At 37.2% G+C, this 18779-nt stretch overlaps 1 protein-coding gene across 1 annotated transcript in view; it reads left to right on the forward strand.

Annotated features, from left to right (window-relative positions):
* LOC129005543 (calcium-transporting ATPase type 2C member 1-like) overlaps nt 1-18566 on the forward strand; it is a 64778-nt gene extending 46212 nt beyond the window's left edge. The window contains 17 exon segments of the mRNA XM_054434451.1: nt 1085-1193; nt 2186-2335; nt 3398-3609; nt 4687-4811; nt 5702-5799; nt 6498-6593; nt 7059-7148; nt 7762-7866; nt 8203-8359; nt 9449-9619; nt 11507-11655; nt 12538-12704; nt 13050-13235; nt 13788-13935; nt 14768-14863; nt 16168-16309; nt 16877-18566. Of these exon segments, the coding sequence (XP_054290426.1) occupies nt 1085-1193; nt 2186-2335; nt 3398-3609; nt 4687-4811; nt 5702-5799; nt 6498-6593; nt 7059-7148; nt 7762-7866; nt 8203-8359; nt 9449-9619; nt 11507-11655; nt 12538-12704; nt 13050-13235; nt 13788-13935; nt 14768-14863; nt 16168-16309; nt 16877-16998 (2323 nt within the window). The 3' untranslated portion in view covers nt 16999-18566.
* Nucleotides 18567-18779: the final 213 nt, after the last annotated feature.

An 18779-nucleotide genomic window follows, 5' to 3' on the forward strand; every position in this document is an offset into this window, starting at 1 on the left:
CTTCTGCGTTCGCGGACCTATCGCTCGCAATAACGGCGTTTTCGGCACTCGCGAAGTGGAAAAATCGCCAACGATCGGACCAAATCCCGTCCCGAAAAATTCCCGAGTCAAATGTAATCCCGTCCCGATAATCGGGAATATTTTTTTCCCGAAAAATTCCCGAAATTTCGGGACCCGTCCATCCCTAGCTGCTACCTAGTAACACATTGAACAACCATCTGTAGCGCTATCTGTTCGTAATCAGTGGCGTCAGCTTAAATACCGGTTTTTGACTCCTCAGTTTTCAAGCACAGATAGCCGAGAAGGCTAGGGCGTATGTCACTTGGCCAGTGGCATTCGTCTGCTCGGGTTCGATTCCCGTCCTGTGTGGCAAATAATTGGTAACCTGTGTGTTTGTAGCGATATACTACAACCACTGGGGCATAGTGAGGTGTTCATAATCCTTGGTTTAGACATACACCTCAAAATCATCGGATTGGGCGAATCTTTTAGCTAAGTGGTTGTTAGTGTATCCTATGAACATGCAGGTCACCAATGGCCGTTTTGCTACTTTTTGTTAAAATAACCTTCCTCTCTATATCCCTTAGAGACTTTTTAAAACAACGATATATCGTTTCATAGCACTGAAAGGGTTAATTATTTTTACCGTATTAATTATTTTTGTATTTTCATTTTCAGGTAAGACATACAGTAGAACCCCGGTTAACCGAATTAAAAGGGGAAAAGCCGTTTTGGATAACCAATTTTTCGGTTAACCTATCATATGATAAATATAGCCAATGTACTGTATTACCTCGATGTGTAGGAAAAGTGAATTTAAGACAATGTTTATTTAATTCAGTGTTTAATTTCAGCTACAAAAATGTTACAATGGGTTAGAAAATACTTTAAACTAAATAACCAAAGTTACTAAAGCATTTTACAGCCCTGTGTTATTTTATGGGACCATTTCGGTTAACCAGGGGTTCGGTTAACCCGAATTTGGGTAACAGGGGTTCTCGTGTGTTGTGTTGTTAGGGATATCTGTTTGGTCTGGTTTTGTAATCTAACCATTTGTAACAAAATATGTTTTGGGTGGTTACAGTCTAAGGGAAGGTAGGTTGGAGACGTTTCTTGCCAGAGAGTTAGTACCAGGTGATGTCGTCCATCTCAACGTGGGAGACCGCGTACCTGCTGACATCAGACTGTTTGAGGTCAGTAGTCTTAACAATCTTTTATCTTTACACTGGTTTAACCTCTCTAAGATATTATACAGGGTTGAGCAAAGTAGATTACTTTATTGGTTCAATCTGTAGAGACGCTATTGGTTGAAGACAAGATGAGTAGAGAGAGTTTTTTTGTTGGTTTAGATGAACAACAAGAGATTTTTTCATCCAATGTTCAGTTTGTCATCCCTGTTGATCTGAATCTATATCTAGCCAATTTAAAATTAATTGCCATCAAAATTAGTATGCCTCACATTTTCCCTGCAATGTAGCAATTGAATAAAATGTGACTGATTTCTAAACAGTATACAAAAAATCCTGACAATTTGAAGTTAGTACTGTACAACATCTGTTTCATTTACCTTTCTCTTAGGAAACAATATCTGTAATATTAATGAGAATGAATGTGTAATTAGTAGTAATTGATAACAGTAGTCTATTTGTATATATTTTGTTAAAAATTGTGCACCTTTGTTTTATTTTCAAGTAAGCAAAAATTAAATACAAATTCTCCTGTACTCATGCACATTATAACAGCAACATGACCTCATTAAGCCAAACTTATAAAATAATCTGAGTGACCAAAAAAAAAATTATAGGCTAGGGGGCCTATCCTTTTTTTTTAGAAAAAATTGTTTTACAAATATTTAGGTTGCATAAACCAGTCAGATACATATTTAAATCATTGAGTTTGGAAAACAATTATATCCTCATTAAATTAATGTATATAATTAGTATCTAGAAATTATACTATTTTTCTGATACTCTGTTTAATTTTATGGTCTCTTAATTTTTTCCTCCTTTTTGACATGTGAATTTTTTGTATGGGATTGTTTGCAAAAATAGAGTCAAAAACAAACAATGTTATCATACCCAAACAATACAATAAAAACAAATGTCAATTAAAAAAAATAACTCTTGTTACACACATACAATCACAACGTAACCTAGTTAGTTAGTTAAAGAAGTTGCTTTTGTAGGCAATTGACCTGGCTGTTGATGAGAGCAGCTTTACGGGAGAGACCGAGCCGTCCGCCAAGATCACGGCTCCGATTCTCAAGACTAACGGCCACTCGAGCATGAAGAACATCGCCTTCATGGGCACACTGGTGCGATGTGGCAACGGCAAGGTAAATAGACATTGTTTATTTTACAGTTCTGGAACATCTTCTGCAGTCATGGCTAAATCATAGGCCTGACAAGGATTAAGAAAGAGTTTGATCGGGTAAAAATTTTACCTAAATCACAAACATTTTCTGCCATTATAGCTAAATTAAGAACATCTTCACCTTCACCGGTCGCAGGTAATTTGTGAACATCTTCATTTTGATCCCAGAAAAATCGTGAACAATTTGGGGTAAACCATCATTTTCCGATTGTGTATCTTCACAGAGGGTTTCTGCAATCACGAAAATAATAGCTTAGCTCTGCTTCAACTGACCTGATATTGGCCCAAAAAATAATTTGTACCCCGAACCGATCCCTTGGACCCACTGTTGGCCTGACTGGACCCAAAATTATATGGGTCTTGCAGAGCCCTGGATCAACCAATCCTATTTGAACCTAGCTTCAGGTAGAATTAGAGTTGCTAACTTGGATTAAAAGAGGATTCTTTATTTATATATTTAAGTATAATCACAGAAAACGTACTACTATAACCCAGAATGCCAACCGCATGGTAAAAAGCATTAAGCGTTTTGAGAGAGCTTTGCCTGTCAATCCGTAGGCAGCGCCACCAGCGTTGCCATGCAATAGCATAGCAACGCTGGTGGCGCTGCCTACGGATTGACAGGCAAAGCTCTCTCAAAACGCTTAATGCTTTTTACCATGCGGTTGGCATTCTGGGTTATAGTAGTACGTTTTCTGTGGTATAATCTAGGATATCCACTTTACTGTGAAAACACCATTTAAACCGCAAATGAGCCGTAGATTTTGTCAATCATAGTTTAAAACCTGGATTGAGCAGTGAATTTTGTTGTTGAATCTTTAAGTTAGGAAAAAGCCGATTACGATATTGTTAAGTACCATCATGCAGAACTTCATTGATTGATTATATGGATACTCTGGTTTAACTGGTGGCTTGTAAAATATTAACATTCTAAATCATTCATGATGATGATGCTAGTAGCTAAGGTGACCTCGACAAACTTTAACTTCCGTCTCATCAGTGTGTTTGATGTGTGTGTGTGTAGGGTCTCGTGGTCAACACTGGGGAGAAAAGTGAGTTCGGAGAGGTGTTCAAGATGATGCAGGCAGAGGAGGCCCCCAAGACACCACTACAGAAGAGTATGGACATCCTGGGTACACAGCTTTCATTGTACAGTTTCTGTATTATTGGCCTGATCATGGGTATCGGCTGGCTTCAGGGAAAGGCTATTCTAGAAATGTTCACTATTGGTGTCAGGTAAGGTCATTTATCTAAATTGTAATTACCTACTCAGAGTTTGTATAAGCGTTGTAACTAAATACCTTACTACTCATTTTCCTTGATAAGCACCTTATTGTGGATGGTCACAAAAAATATAAGAAAAAGTGTGGAAAAAGGTATTGGAAGCCAATGCAATACTTACAATTAAATACTACTCATAGATGAGTCTACATGCATTTTGGTAAAAAGAGTAACACAGAAATGCTCATGATTCATATTAAATATCAATATTAGTTTCGCTGGATTGTGATTAGACAGATATTCAGAGAGTTTGATGTTAGATATGGGTATTATACTGTATGACTGTATTCAACCAATCTTGGTGGTGTTCCTGGTCTTGTGGGTGGAGCCAAATTCTGCAAAAAGTAAAGAGGGAATTTTGCTCTAAAACAATAATAATCCTTTTTTATTATTAGGCACTTATTAGGAGGGACGGGTCCCGAAATTTTGGGAATTTTTCAGAAAAAATATGATCCCGATCATCGGGACAAAATTACATTTGATTTGCGATTTTTCTTGGGGCGGGATTAATTCCGATTGGCGATTTTTTCCGTGTCGCAAGTGATGATGATGTTGTTGCCGGTTTTCCGGATGATGATGACAATGTCTCTGCGCTTATGAGAGATAATTAGGGAGATATCATCATCGTCACTTGCCCCAGTATGAACCCAGTAGACGATGATGATATTTCTGTGATTGAGGGATATCTTTTTGCTGCAGCCAAGACTGCGAGACATGTTGAATGATGGTTCCGCGACCGCAGTACACGTCGGAGATGGCAACATGACTGCGAGACATGTTGATGATGGCAATGCAAACACAGGACATGTTGACGATGGTCTTGTGACCGCGGGACATTTTGATGATTGACCGGTGACACTTAAGACCTTTGTTGTCTGTCAGGGAATGAAATAACAAACACAAAACCATCATTAGGTTCATGAAATTGAAACTACCAACCATTAAATAGACAATAATACTCAATTGTCTCATATTATTTGTTGTACAGTTATTAATTTAAGTGTTATACTATGATGAATGTGGTGTTAACAGTCTGGCAGTAGCAGCTATACCTGAAGGACTTCCCATCGTAGTCACAGTCACTCTGGCATTGGGAGTCATGAGGATGGCGAAGAGAAAAGCAATCATCAAGAAACTCCCCACCGTAGAAACTCTGGGTATGAAAGTCATCATATTTAATCATCATACAGTAGTTATCTAACGCGCCTTTCACACTATACGATTTTGCTTGTGCGATTATTAATCGTATTTGTAGTCGACCATTGGAGCTTAGGGCCCCTTCACATTATACGATTACAAATCATGTACGATTTTCACCCGCATAGCGACCATAGGTGACTACGGTTGGTATCCGACTCCCGTATGAGTAACAATCGTGTCTACAGCTAGTGGACCGTGTGATCATATGGCTTTGAAATAAAGTTTTAAACATTGCCACTTCCTCACGTCTCAAATTTATTGGATGCACCCAGTGGAGACAGTCAAGTTTCTTTATTTTTCTTCGCCGGTAAATTATCAAAGCAGCAATAATTTGCTCGCGATCCATACTACTTAACACTTTCCACTGAAGTGTCAATGAACTCTGTTCTAGTGGAGTGGAGGTTAAGATTTTTAATCCTACGATTACAAATGGTATAGTGTGAAAGCAACAGACCCACAATCATCTGCCTGTACGATTATCACTCGTACGAGCGAAATCGTATAATGTGAATCGTAAGTGTGGATATCTGTTTCATAACAGACAAACAGAATTATCAGAGATATATTTTATTGGTACTCTTTTTGTGGCCTTCACACACTTTTTATTGCTATTTTATGTATATCAAGGAGTTGTCAGGTACATTGAAAAATGCAGGCAATTAAACATATTGCTAGATATATTGTCACGTTTTTGATACCCAAACTTCTTTCGGGTTGGAAAAACTTACTTTCCATCCTGTATATGTGTCGAACACCTAACGACTCAAATACTAGTTCTGGATATAAAATAGCCAAAAAAGAGTGATTGAATCCCATTTTTTTACAACAGTTTTTGTTGTTGTTACAGGTTGTGTCAGTGTGATATGTTCAGACAAGACTGGGACCATCACCAAGAATGAGATGACTGTCACTGTCATAGTCACAGCTGATGGACATTTGGCTGAGGTATTCACTGGAACCATATATTTACTCATAACTCCGGTGGTGATTATTGCTAGGAAGTGGTCAAGTTCAAGTATTGTTACTATCTTTGACAACGTCATTAGTTAGCCCATTAGTAAATTGGTATGGGCCAGTAATCAACCCTTCTCAAAATAACACTAGCAATCGTCACATTTTCGTCAGACTTGAACCGCAAGCTCATAAACCGTTACTAAAAATAAATAAATATACATGTTATGTGTGTCTCCTTAATGTTGTTGTTGAAGCTATATTCAAAAACTGTAAAAGATTTACGCTATTTTTGCTTTTTGAGGGTTTCAAAATTAAATCGATTAGATTAAAAAACGTTGTCTTTGAAATAAAATTTTTTCACAAATTTGCCAGATTATTTTTCATATAATATAACTGAGTCGAGACATAACAGACTACTGATCCATGGCAGCGATGGTGTGGATTCCTGTTTGGCGCCCAACACTAAATTATAACAGTACATTTAGCTCTTTTACTGTACCTGTTCACCCCTTGTTTTGCTAGATACATTCTACAGACAGGCAGAGGCCTATATGGATAGAAGCAATGTCAAATAAGTCCCCAATCTCTTTAAGAAAAATAATATAGCTTAACTATGTTATTTAAATTGACATCAAGCTTTACTTCGTTGTGTGTTGACACAGATCTGAAACTATTCCGTTACATTTCAGGTGTCAGGCGCTGGATACAATGACCAGGGTGAGATCCACATCCACAAGTGTGACAGCGTGGATAAGGCTCGTGAATCCATCTACAGGCTTCTTGAGGTATTTTTTGATGTCATATTTTAAAGTATCGCTATTTTGAAATTGTAAAAAAATAGAACATTTTTTTCCGTTGTAACATAATTTTACATGTCTGTATCAGATTCAAAGATTCTATGTTGAAGCGTTAAAAAGCTATATAAGGTAATTTGTAAGAAACACATACAAGCAGATACACCGAAAACGAGGCATGGGCGACTCACGGTTATACTGCAAAATCTGTTTGTTTATATGCAAGAAACAATCTCATAAAAGGGGTAGAGGTTGTTTAGGGACACCCTGTATTTTATGGTTTTACTAGTAGGATTGGGTCATAATTTTTTAAGCAATCACAGTCAACATCCACCAAAGTTTTTTTTCCAACATTCAACATCACACTCTTGTATTTTATTTTTGTCGTGTATTGTGCCTAAGTAAGTGCTGTTTTATCCTTGTATTGTGGATTTAACTAGTGTCTTTTTGTCCCAGGTTGGATGTGTTTGTAATAACGCTGTGATCAACGGAGAGACGCTGCTCGGTCAACCGACGGAAGGCGCTCTTCTAGCTGTAGCAAATAAGGTAAATAACAGTCTCGATTAACAGTTCAGGTATCCGACCTTCCATGTTATACTTTCCCTTTAGAATATGGAGTACCAAGATGTTGTGTGTTATTTCCAAGTGGTATGACGTTACAACGGGGGGAACATCTAACTCCTATCGTTACCCGTATTTGTGAACTCGGAAGATACGTGCCAAGCTTTAAGCACCTACCTGACTACTTTCTGATTGTTGTGCATGCTGCATACCACATATTTTGGGGCATAGTGAAACTGGCCCAACATTTTGGGTACTTTTGAAACATGAAACTGCCCTGCTCATTAAAGAGGATTAGGAAGGGTCGCCTCGCAAGACTAGAAATGCTGAAATTGCCCCTAGCGCCCGGCCAGGTAGTCGCTAGGGACTGGGGAAAAAGGGAATTATTTCTGTCCCTGTGTCCTGCCAGTATCTAAAACTCTTAAAAACTGCCGTTGACTGCTTTTCCTGCCAAGTCACATTGTTTCTGTACCTAAAGTACAGAACGGTACCTAACCTAACCTAATCCAACCTAACCTAACCTAACATTTTTTTTATCCTGTTAGGTGTGATGATGAGTAGTCTCATCAATAATATTGTTCCACTTTTGTGTTGTCAGAACAACATGTATGGAGTGGCGGAGAAGTATGTGAGGCTACAGGAATATCCCTTTAGCTCTGAACAGAAGATGATGGCAGTCAAAGTGGTGCCTAAGTATGACGATGTAAGTATTGGCCAAAGTAATTTAACATTTTTTACCAGTATTTCTACAGTAAGACTTTGTAAATAATATAAAACACTATGGAAAATCTCTAACTATTAGTTAAGAAATGTACAACAAATTTGTATTTGGATATAATTATGCTTGCTTATTGAAAGCTTAGAATCTAAGCTTGTATCCAAGTTATGAAAATAATAAAATACCCCTGTCTCAGACTCTTGTGGGACCAAATGTCTCTTGAGGTTTCAGTTTAAAGAAATTATATATAGTGATGAATTCATCAGGGTCCAATTACAGTTTGTTTTGGATCTCCAGACTCAAATTGTTGATGTTTTGCAGAACAAGGAAGACATTTTCTTTGTGAAGGGAGCTCTAGAGAAGGTGCTTCAGCAGTGTACCAAGTACATGAGCAATGGCACCACACAGCCTCTGAATGTCAAGAAGGAACAAGAGTATCTGGCGGAGGCCTACGAGATTGGCAGGAAGGGGCTTAGAGGTGGGTTGTCTAGCTTATAGAACTAGATAAGAGGTTATCTTTGATCTAGCATACCAGTTGATACTTGACTAGTTGTTCTGCCTGTGTCTCGTCACGGAAAGAGAATGGTAGAGAAGATATGGTGATTCTTCACCGCCTTGTCCAATGCAAACTTCTGGTTGATTACGTGCTTGGTATAGATGTAAATTATTTTTATCAATGTCCATGTCTCAAGGAAAAATACTCTAAAGATGTGTTTTTCCCCCAGTTGGAAACATAAGGCTCTGTCCAAACTCAATGGTTCTTGCATTAGTTAATTATGTACACAACATATGTCTGCAACGCCAAAGGGGTGTTTTCTTTTAATACAATGCTGAACTAATAAGTAAACAATTGAAACATGATTCAAAGGTTTGAACACTATCCCACATTATAAGAATAACGCACTGTGACTTCTCTTGATGCAATTCAGAAATCGATGGTAGAATAAAAAGGTTAACTCAAGGAAAAGTAAAAAAACAAATTAAAACACAAACAAATATAACAGCAATATTAAAAATGTGATTAAAAATGAACTACTTTAATTCCTGCCCTTAGGAGAGGGTTTATTGAAAAACTGACATTTTTCAGGGAAGTTTCACATCAAGACCTTTCATTTAAGTATGATTGATAGGTGTGCGGCTTATTCCACGGTTTATTCAAAATCTCAAAACCTTCCTAGCTTTATGCTGTATATAGTTCATACGTTACCTTTTCTCCCTAGTTTTTGAAACATTTCCAAGATTTGTAATAGTGTACAGTCAAAATTCAATATAATCCTTAAGGTTTTGGTAAAAGTAAGCTTTCATGGCTTGGTTTTTCAACCAGCCAATAATAATTCACTAATACTGTTAGGACTGCTTGCTGATGTTAGGACATGAGCAGATATGTCAGCACGATATTTATCTTTTCAGTTTGCATATTCAACAGAAATCAATTATCGACATCAGACCACTTTGTTGTTGGCTCAACTCCATTGCTGTAAAACTGGCTACAACCTAACATGGGTATCAGACGTCTGCTTCAATCAATAATCACAGTTACATCACTACATGTCACTTCTTTTTGCAGTGGTTGGGCTGGCACGAGGTAGCAGTCTGCAAGATCTGGTATACATGGGGCTAGTGGGCATCTGTGACCCTCCACGACCTTTTGTACGAGAGTCCATACAGACGCTGCTACAGAGTGGGGTCAAGGTCAAGATGGTGACTGGGGACGCGCAAGAGACAGCTGTGGCAATTGGTAACTTGATATGTACTATAAGAAATTAGGTAGAAGTTTCTTCCAAAAATATATGGTTTCAGCTTGTTTGGGAGAATAGAGTAGTTTACTAAAATAGCATGTAGGTTTGCTAAGAACTATTTCCTGTCATGTAGCAAGTTTACCAACCTTAAAATAATCCTAAATCTTTACTCCATCACAAGATAAAAAAAGTTTCTCAAATATTGCCCAATCTTTGAGTTCATGATCATACTGATTTCGTTCATTTACTGCTTTGAACAAACACAGATTTTGGGTGACACGGGCAAATAGACAAGTGTAACTAAATATATACTAATATTTAAGATTCGAATCCCGATGATCAAATTTAGAAATTAAATCTTTTCTGGAGTTACGACACATCGATGATACTGACCTTATGTGTATTGAATTATTGGCCAATGGCCACATTTGACCAGAACTTGTAATAATCTGTAAACTTAGCCTTGTTTTGACCCAGACCCAGACTGTGCATTGTCACTGTACTTAACACTCACTGTGTATGTTACAGCCAGCATGATAGGACTGGATGTTATACATGGACAGGTGCTCAGTGGGGACCAGATAGACCAGATGTCAGAACATCAGCTAGAGCAGATAGTGGGCAATGTCACTGTGTTCTACAGAGTAACTCCCAGACACAAACTGTGCATTGTCACTGTACTTAACACTCACTGTGTATGTTACAGCCAGCATGATAGGACTGGATGTTATACATGGACAGGTGCTCAGTGGAGACCAGATAGACCAGATGTCAGAACATCAGCTGGAGCAGATAGTGGGCAATGTCACTGTGTTCTACAGAGTAACTCCCAGACACAAACTGTGCATTGTCACTGTACTTAACACTCACTGTGTATGTTACAGCCAGCATGATAGGACTGGATGTTATACATGGACAGGTGCTCAGTGGAGACCAGATAGACCAGATGTCAGAACATCAGCTGGAGCAGATAGTGGGCAATGTCACTGTGTTCTACAGAGTAACTCCCAGACACAAACTGTGCATTGTCACTGTACTTAACACTCACTGTGTATGTTACAGCCAGCACGATAGGACTGGATGTTATACATGGACAGGTGCTCAGTGGAGACCAGATAGACCAGATGTCAGAACATCAGCTAGAGCAGATAGTGGGCAATGTCACTGTGTTCTACAGAGTAACTCCCAGACACAAACTGTGCATTGTCACTCTACTTAACACTCACTGTGTATGTTACAGCCAGCATGATAGGACTGGATGTTATACATGGACAGGTGCTCAGTGGTGACCAGATAGACCAGATGTCGGGCAATGTCACTGTGTTCTACAGAGTAACTCCCAGACACAAACTGTGCATTGTCACTGTACTTGACACTCTATGTTACAGCCAGCATGATAGGACTGGATGTTATACATGGACAGGTGCTCAGTGGAGACCAGATAGACCAGATGTCAGAACATCAGCTGGAGCAGATAGTGGGCAATGTCACTGTGTTCTACAGAGTAACTCCCAGACACAAACTGTGCATTGTCACTGTACTTGACACTCTATGTTACAGCCAGCATGATAGGACTGGATGTTATACATGGACAGGTGCTCAGTGGAGACCAGATAGACCAGATGTCAGAACATCAGCTGGAGCAGATAGTGGGCAATGTCACTGTGTTCTACAGAGTAACTCCCAGACACAAACTGTGCATTGTCACTCTACTTAACACTCACTGTGTATGTTACAGCCAGCATGATAGGACTGGATGTTATACATGGACAGGTGCTCAGTGGTGACCAGATAGACCAGATGTCGGGCAATGTCACTGTGTTCTACAGAGTAACTCCCACACACAAACTGTGCATTGTCACTGTATTTGACACTCTATGTTACAGCCAGTATGATAGGACTGGATGTTATACATGGACAGGTGCTCAGTGGAGACCAGATAGACCAGATGTCAGAACATCAGCTAGAGCAGATAGTGGGCAATGTCACTGTGTTCTACAGAGTAACTCCCAGACACAAACTGTGCATTGTCAAGGTATTTACACACTTCATAAACTTGTAGTATGATTTTTTTAAATCAACTATAATAAAATATCCTAACTAAAATGATAAAAAATATTCATACATGCCTCACTACATTTTCGTGTCTTTTGTCTTAGAAGTATTCTTTGCATGTTAGATTTTCCAAAACTTTTTAAAATCTCGCTTTAAAAAGTCTTTATTTTAGATTCCTTCTCTGGAAAATTTATTTCCCAATATTTTCGAGCCTCCTCTTTTAACTGGCTCCACAAGTAATGTTCTTCCAGTCCCTGATATTTTTCCGTGGGGTCGGACCATAATTTGGCCCAAGATATTAATTTGGGCTTAAAATAATTTTTGGGTTAGATCAAGCCGAGCCGATCTTCTATTTCTGAAATCGCATAAAGCATATGCAAAGATAGAAGATAGAAAACTAACCATTTCCATTTCACCACACTTGTGGTAGATGTTTACGGGTTGGCCTCAATCATAGGAGACAATGATGATGTCGCCACAGAAGATATTTACTATTTTGCCCTGACCGTGGATGACATTCAAGATTAAGCTGTGACTGCGGAATAAGTTCTTTCTTTTGCCGTGAGCTCGGAAAATGTTACAATGATTGCAGAAGTCATACACGGTTTTGCCATGACTGCAGAAGATGTTCAATATTTCGCTGTGATATGGGAAATATCATGTATAAAAGTAATGTAGTATTACAATTAATTTTTTATCAATACTTTCCAAAGCAGATCGATTTTGGCTCAAAAATTGAGGGCCAAAATTGTTGACCTGACCTAACCTGAAGTAAAAATGTCTGGTTTGCAGACCACCACCAGCAAGTCTTCATTTTAGAGAGTGAGATTGAATAAGATGACTATAAGGTGTTTGTCAACAGGCGTTCCAGAGGGCAGGAGTGATAGTAGCGATGACTGGCGATGGAGTGAATGACGGAGTAGCTCTCAAGCGAGCGGACATTGGGATAGCGATGGGCAAGAATGGCACAGACGTGTGTAAGGAAGCAGCAGACATGATACTGGTGGACGACGATTTCAACACGATCATGTGAGCACAGATTCTTGTGTATTCAATGTTTTTAGTTTTGATTTTTGTGGTTGTTTAATGGATTTCACTTATTTCATATATTTTTTTTGCCAATAACTCATTCCTCATTTTGCCAACCTTTTGAATTTTTCATCTAAATCAAAAAGGTTTTCTTGCTCAGAAATTCTTTTGTTTAATATGATGACTCATGGGGCTGTAATGACTTTAAGTGTAACACTCTAATGTTTTGAAGTGGTAAATTACTTTTTTAGAATGTTTTACTAGAATATTTTGGCTGAACATTTAATTAATTAATATCAAATCACCAGAGGAAATGCATTACAGTAATGTGTGTTTTCTGTGCAGAGCTGCTATTGAGGAAGGTAAGGCAATATTCTACAACATCCGCAACTTTGTGAGATTCCAGCTGAGTACAAGCATTGCTGCGTTGTCTCTCATTGCGCTGGCTACCATCATGGGCATCCCGAACCCTCTCAACGCCATGCAGATCCTGTGGATAAACATCATCATGGACGGCCCTCCGGCTCAGAGGTTAGTATACTAATGGGAGGGCCAAGTTGTAAAGAGGAAGGGTTTGGTGATGTAGGCTGGAAGTGGTGTTACGTTACTTGTGTTGACTTACAGAAGACTGTTATTTTAGTTGGGCAGTATACTTGATCTAGGGGGAAATTAGTGAGTGGCAGGAGTGTGCTTTTAGTAGACAGGGTTCCGTTTGGCTGAATAATGATCTAGGCAAGGTAATCTTTTTCAAATCAGGGTTTCAGTTTAAACTTAACTATTAACATTCCTTCAGGATATTCAATTTTTGGTTTTCATTATTCTTAGCATAATGTCCAATATTTTTTCATATTAAAAAGTTTTTTTTAAATTTCCAAACAAGGTGAACATCAATATCAAAGTGATATGAAGAGGCAAGATATTTGTGATTGGGTGGTTTTTTTTATATTTTGTTTTGGTTTGTCACTCAAAAGTACAATGGTGTCATACTATTCACTAAAATGTCCCTGAGGTTAAAGACATTCTAAATTACAGATTTTTGTAAGCAATTTTGCTAAAACATTTAACCCACCACTTTGTCAACAGTCTGGGAGTTGAACCCGTTGATTCTGACGTTGTCAAGCAGAGACCTCGTAATCCCAAGGAACCAATGATCACTCGTCAGTTGATAACTAACGTGTTGCTCTCTGCGTCCATCATCATCTTTGGCACTCTGTGGGTCTTCAAGCGAGAGGTCAGTACAGTAGTGTGTGAATCTTCAGTTTACTAATATAGTAATATACAGCATGTATATGCCTACTGTAAAATATCAAATCAAATATATGATTGAGACATAAAGCACATTGAAGTTACAGACCATGAAAACAGAATATAGTGCTAGTGGAAGTCTTTCATGGTGTAAAAAAGGATTAGAGTAAAGGATTAGTAAAGAGCAACCCTTTTCTACTTAAAGGAGTAGAAAAGAGTCTTACACTACATGAACTCTTTTTTCATCAAAAAGAGTCTTTCAGCAAGGACTTAACCTAGGTTCACTGGTAACTCTTTGAGAGCATTTTAACTGGTCAGTAGGAAACATTTAAAAACTTTGACAGCCAATGCTCAGGCATATTCAGAATATTACTATTTCTATCAGATAAGGATTTTTAGACATTCACAGTTTTATTCATGAACATTAAGCTTAATTTGACCGTTGTAAGAATCAGAAATTCCTTGAAAATGCTTACAATTCTCCAAGAACCCTACCCCAGCTAACATCCAGAGAACTGTTATTAAAGGGTTAGAATTATTTAATTTAATATTATTAATGTTATAAAAGTAGACGTACGCAATACCAACATATTATTTTGAACTCTTTCAAAGTGTACAAAATTAGGTCATCAAGTTGATATAGCAACCAAGTGGTCCTAGCTTATTTATAGGTTATTTAAAAAATATGATATTTCAGCAACATTTTTGGTAATTTGATACTCTCCCGGTCCCATGTTGGATCATCAAGAGTCATCTATAGATATAATTTATACAACAATTAATTACTAATACTGATAGAGCTTCTCGTTTTCCCTCAGATGAGTGACAACATTATCACCCCGAGAGATACAACAATGACCTTCACATGTTTCGTATTCTTTGACATGTTCAACGCTCTAAGCTGCCGTTCACAGGTACTGTTTAATATATTTCATCTTTTTAAATCTGATATACTTAAAAACTTTCAGTAAAAATTGTAAAAATAAAATTAAGAGGAAAAGAATTAAGTATGAATGTTACTTCAAACATTGTTATCTCTAAGCAGAAAATTATATATATTAAGAAATTAAAAATATAAATTCTCAGTAATTGTACTCTGATTGGTAATTGAAAGGCTAATGGGTTTGTTTTAAACATAAAGTGAAATTTAAGATGCTATTGAGGATTTAAAGATTCTTTGAAATTTAGAAGTAATTAGAAACTAGTATTAAAAAATAGGTAAGCTTGTACTGTTTTCAATGATAATGTTAATTCAAAATATTGTCTTAAAATCTATGTTTTAGTTACTGGACTGAGCTATAACTAAAATGAGGCTTTATTTCATAAACAGCTTTAAATAATTAAAGTGGTTTAAATACCTGTAATGTCGACAATCCCAAGTGGTTGTGAAACAACTAGTTTCGGCTCATAACGGAGCCATCTTCAGGTTTTCCAAGGACATAATCACTTCTTCCGAAGGTCGTCAAAGTTCACAAATAATTTACATACATTTAAAAACATTTAAAAAACACGTAACACGCATGCCTAGGCCTAGCTTTAACGACGTGACCGGCGGGAGTTTACGTCTAGACTTCCGGGCACTATGGTCGATGCGTCTTATCAGTAACAGGTTGTTTGTGGGTATCATTCTTCTCCCTCTCCCTTTCCATTATTTCTATTGTGGTGTTGTAAATAAAGTTAGAAGCAAATGAAAGCTTGTCGTTTAGCACGTTTTGTTTATCTGATTTGACTGCCTTATAAATAAAGGAAAACCTGAAGATGGCTCCGTTATGAGCCGAAACTAGTTGTTTCACAACCACTTGGGATTGTCGACATTACAGGTATTTAAACCACTTTAATTGTATCTTGATAATCCGGAGGCTACCCATTCCAAAAAATAGCTTTAAATAATAAATATAGTTGTAAATTGTGTCTCACAGCAGATCTAGCATAACAATGTCATCTTCAACCACTTCCACGATTTAGCTAAAGCAATACCGTCAAAGTCAAAACACATAACTCAAACTAACATTTAACAAATGTACAAAAAATACCTCTAACAGGCCTGTAGCACACACGGTACCAGTTGCGCTGCGATCTGAGCAATATGCTGACACAACAAAAAATGTCTATTTATTGTCAAGCAAGATGTCTATTGTCAATGTCAAGCAAGATGTCTATTGCCAAGCAAAGTGTCTATGTCTGACTTTGTTAAGTCCTATAATGTGCCTGTTCACAGACAAAGTCCGTGTTCACCATTGGTCTGTTCACCAACCGCATGTTCCTGTTGGCTGTCATGTTCTCTGTGGTTGGTCAGCTGTTGGTGATCTACGCTCCTCCTCTACAGGTCGTGTTCCAGACTGAAGCCCTCACGCTGCAAGGTAAGTAACTACCTCAGAGCCACATTACCACCATTATGATTGGTTTGAGGGTTGACCCCCCCCCCCATAAATTCTAGGGGATTTGAAAATGACACTTGGTTATCAAGGGTCTACTGTATTATTGCATCAGCGTTTCCGAGAGGTCTTCTATTGCTTGGACCAATAGGGTTTTAGTGGGTGTCAGTCCTGCACACTAGGATTATACCTAAAATTCAGGACCACGTACGTATGCAGTTGGTGGCAGCCAATCATAAGACAAGGCTAGTGCGACGTTGCCACATCGCCCGTTGACAACACTAATTAACATTATATATTAAATATATATAACATTAACATTAAAATATACTAAGCAATATTTTCAAAACAGCTGGTATTATTAGATTTGACAACACCGCACGGTTCTCATTGGTTTATTCAAAACCATATGGTAAATAGGCTCCTCCCTCAACTGCAAACTTGCGTGGTCCTGACTGTAGGTAGACCCAACAGAATCATAAAAAATACAAACCTATGTTTTTCCTACTACTGTTGACAGGTTTCATTTCAACAATACACATTTTGTTTCAGATATAGTGTTTCTCGTCTCACTGACGTCTACAGTGTTCATCTTCTCGGAGATCAAGAAGCTGATTGAAAGGTCGTGTGAACGACGTCTGCGACAACCCAAAAGTGCGATGGACTTCGTATGACATCAGACTTCTCCCAGAGGCAAGACTAGGCGAGATTAACCCTCATAACATACAATGTTATTTATTCTGTTTTTACTCTAAATAGTTTTAATTATCGATTTGTTTTGACGCAGACTAAAGTGTTGAATCTGCTTGAATTGTTTGGCTGTTATAATGGTGGAATCGTGTAAACTCTCTTTAGCTTTTCTAATGTGGACTCGAAAGTTTTTGAAGAAAATTTACTGTAATTCACCATACGAGTTATCAAAGATTGTACTACTTGGGTACAACGATTTTGCAATAAGTCAATCAATGACTTGATTATAACCTTTTTTTAATGTGTTTAGCAATAAATTGTATATGTGTATGGATAAAAATTTAGAGTTCTTAGACGTTACAGAGTTCTTAGACAAAGAGTTGCATCTTCTTTCACATAAATAAAAACATCAAAATTATATATTTTTTCCAACACACCAATCAACTCTTTCAAAAAGTTGACTAAACAGTTTTGTGTTGGGATCGCTCTTCCTTAATTTAATCATAATTATAGTTCATTTGTCGTATTGATAAGGTGTCAGATATAACGCTAAACATTGTTCTTTTGACATTTTTTTCAGAAAAATTTTACTTGTACAGTATTAAAATTTAATATTACAAAAAATACTACTTGTGTTTAGAGTCTTATAAGTATGATCAGACTCTCTACAACATTTACACAATTTAACTACCTAACAATGACTCCTTCTAGTAGTACTTAACTAAAGTTCCACAACGGCAATACGATTCAGACGGTCAACACTTTGGTCTCTTGTATATATTTAGTTAAGGGTTAGTAGTTTTTAAGTTGATTCGATCTTGTCCGTGTAATGTTTTGTACTTATGTTTCCCTCCTAGCGTTCCTCCCCCTGGTAGTGTAGCACACATAGTACCAACTGTCCCAACCTTAAAACTACACAGCGCCATAAATGTACATTCCAGATCCCTCCCCACAGTTTCCTTACTGTTTCATCTTTGATCAAATCATCACCAAGTCATTCTATTCTAGCTTTTCAACAGGGTGTCCTGTATGAATTTTGTATTTTTTAATCGTACTAGCAGCTTTGTGTATTGTTTTGTCTATTTTATGTTCTTTTATAGATGTTATATAAATTGTGATTTTAGTAATTACCATTTTCGTGCTCATTTAAATGAAAACAATTACTTACGACGTAACATTCGATATTGTCATTAGTATCAAAAATATTTTTATTAAATTTTATTTCTTTAATTTTGTTTTCTTTCTAACCTACTGATAGTTTAAGTATACTTGTTTTTATCGATGCATTTTGGTTTAAAAGACAATTGCATTTAAGAAATTTGAGTATTTTTTTACTTAGTGTGATGTATGCTGAAATTTGTATTTTTAATTAAGTGATGATAGTTTTAAGAGGGGTTTTTTGATTGCATAATTGTGCTGGTGCAATCGCTGTCAAAACCCATGCCAAAAACCGATCATGAGTTGTGTTTAGAATAAGCAAACATTATTATATAATAGAAACAAATTTGTGATCATAGTTTCCTAATGTAATTGAATTAAAATTTTATTTTTATTTCGCTTTTTATGTTTCTTTTACATTGTCCTTGTCCTTTTTTGTATTGTTTTGCTTAAACGCTTTATTTTTGGTTTTAGTCAAAGTATCAAAATATATCTATAGCCACTTAGGATAGATAAAAGGTCAAATATAAGATGATTGTGCTACACATTGAATTAAAATGGAGGTTTTTATTTTATATATCTTTTTTTTCTTCAGTTAGAATTTTTT

The sequence above is a fragment of the Macrosteles quadrilineatus genome, unplaced genomic scaffold (genome assembly GCF_028750875.1).
Source record: "Macrosteles quadrilineatus isolate MER2022 unplaced genomic scaffold, UCM_ALF_1.0 Scaffold_23__1_contigs__length_1887923, whole genome shotgun sequence".
Classification (NCBI taxonomy): Eukaryota; Metazoa; Arthropoda; class Insecta; order Hemiptera; family Cicadellidae; genus Macrosteles; species Macrosteles quadrilineatus.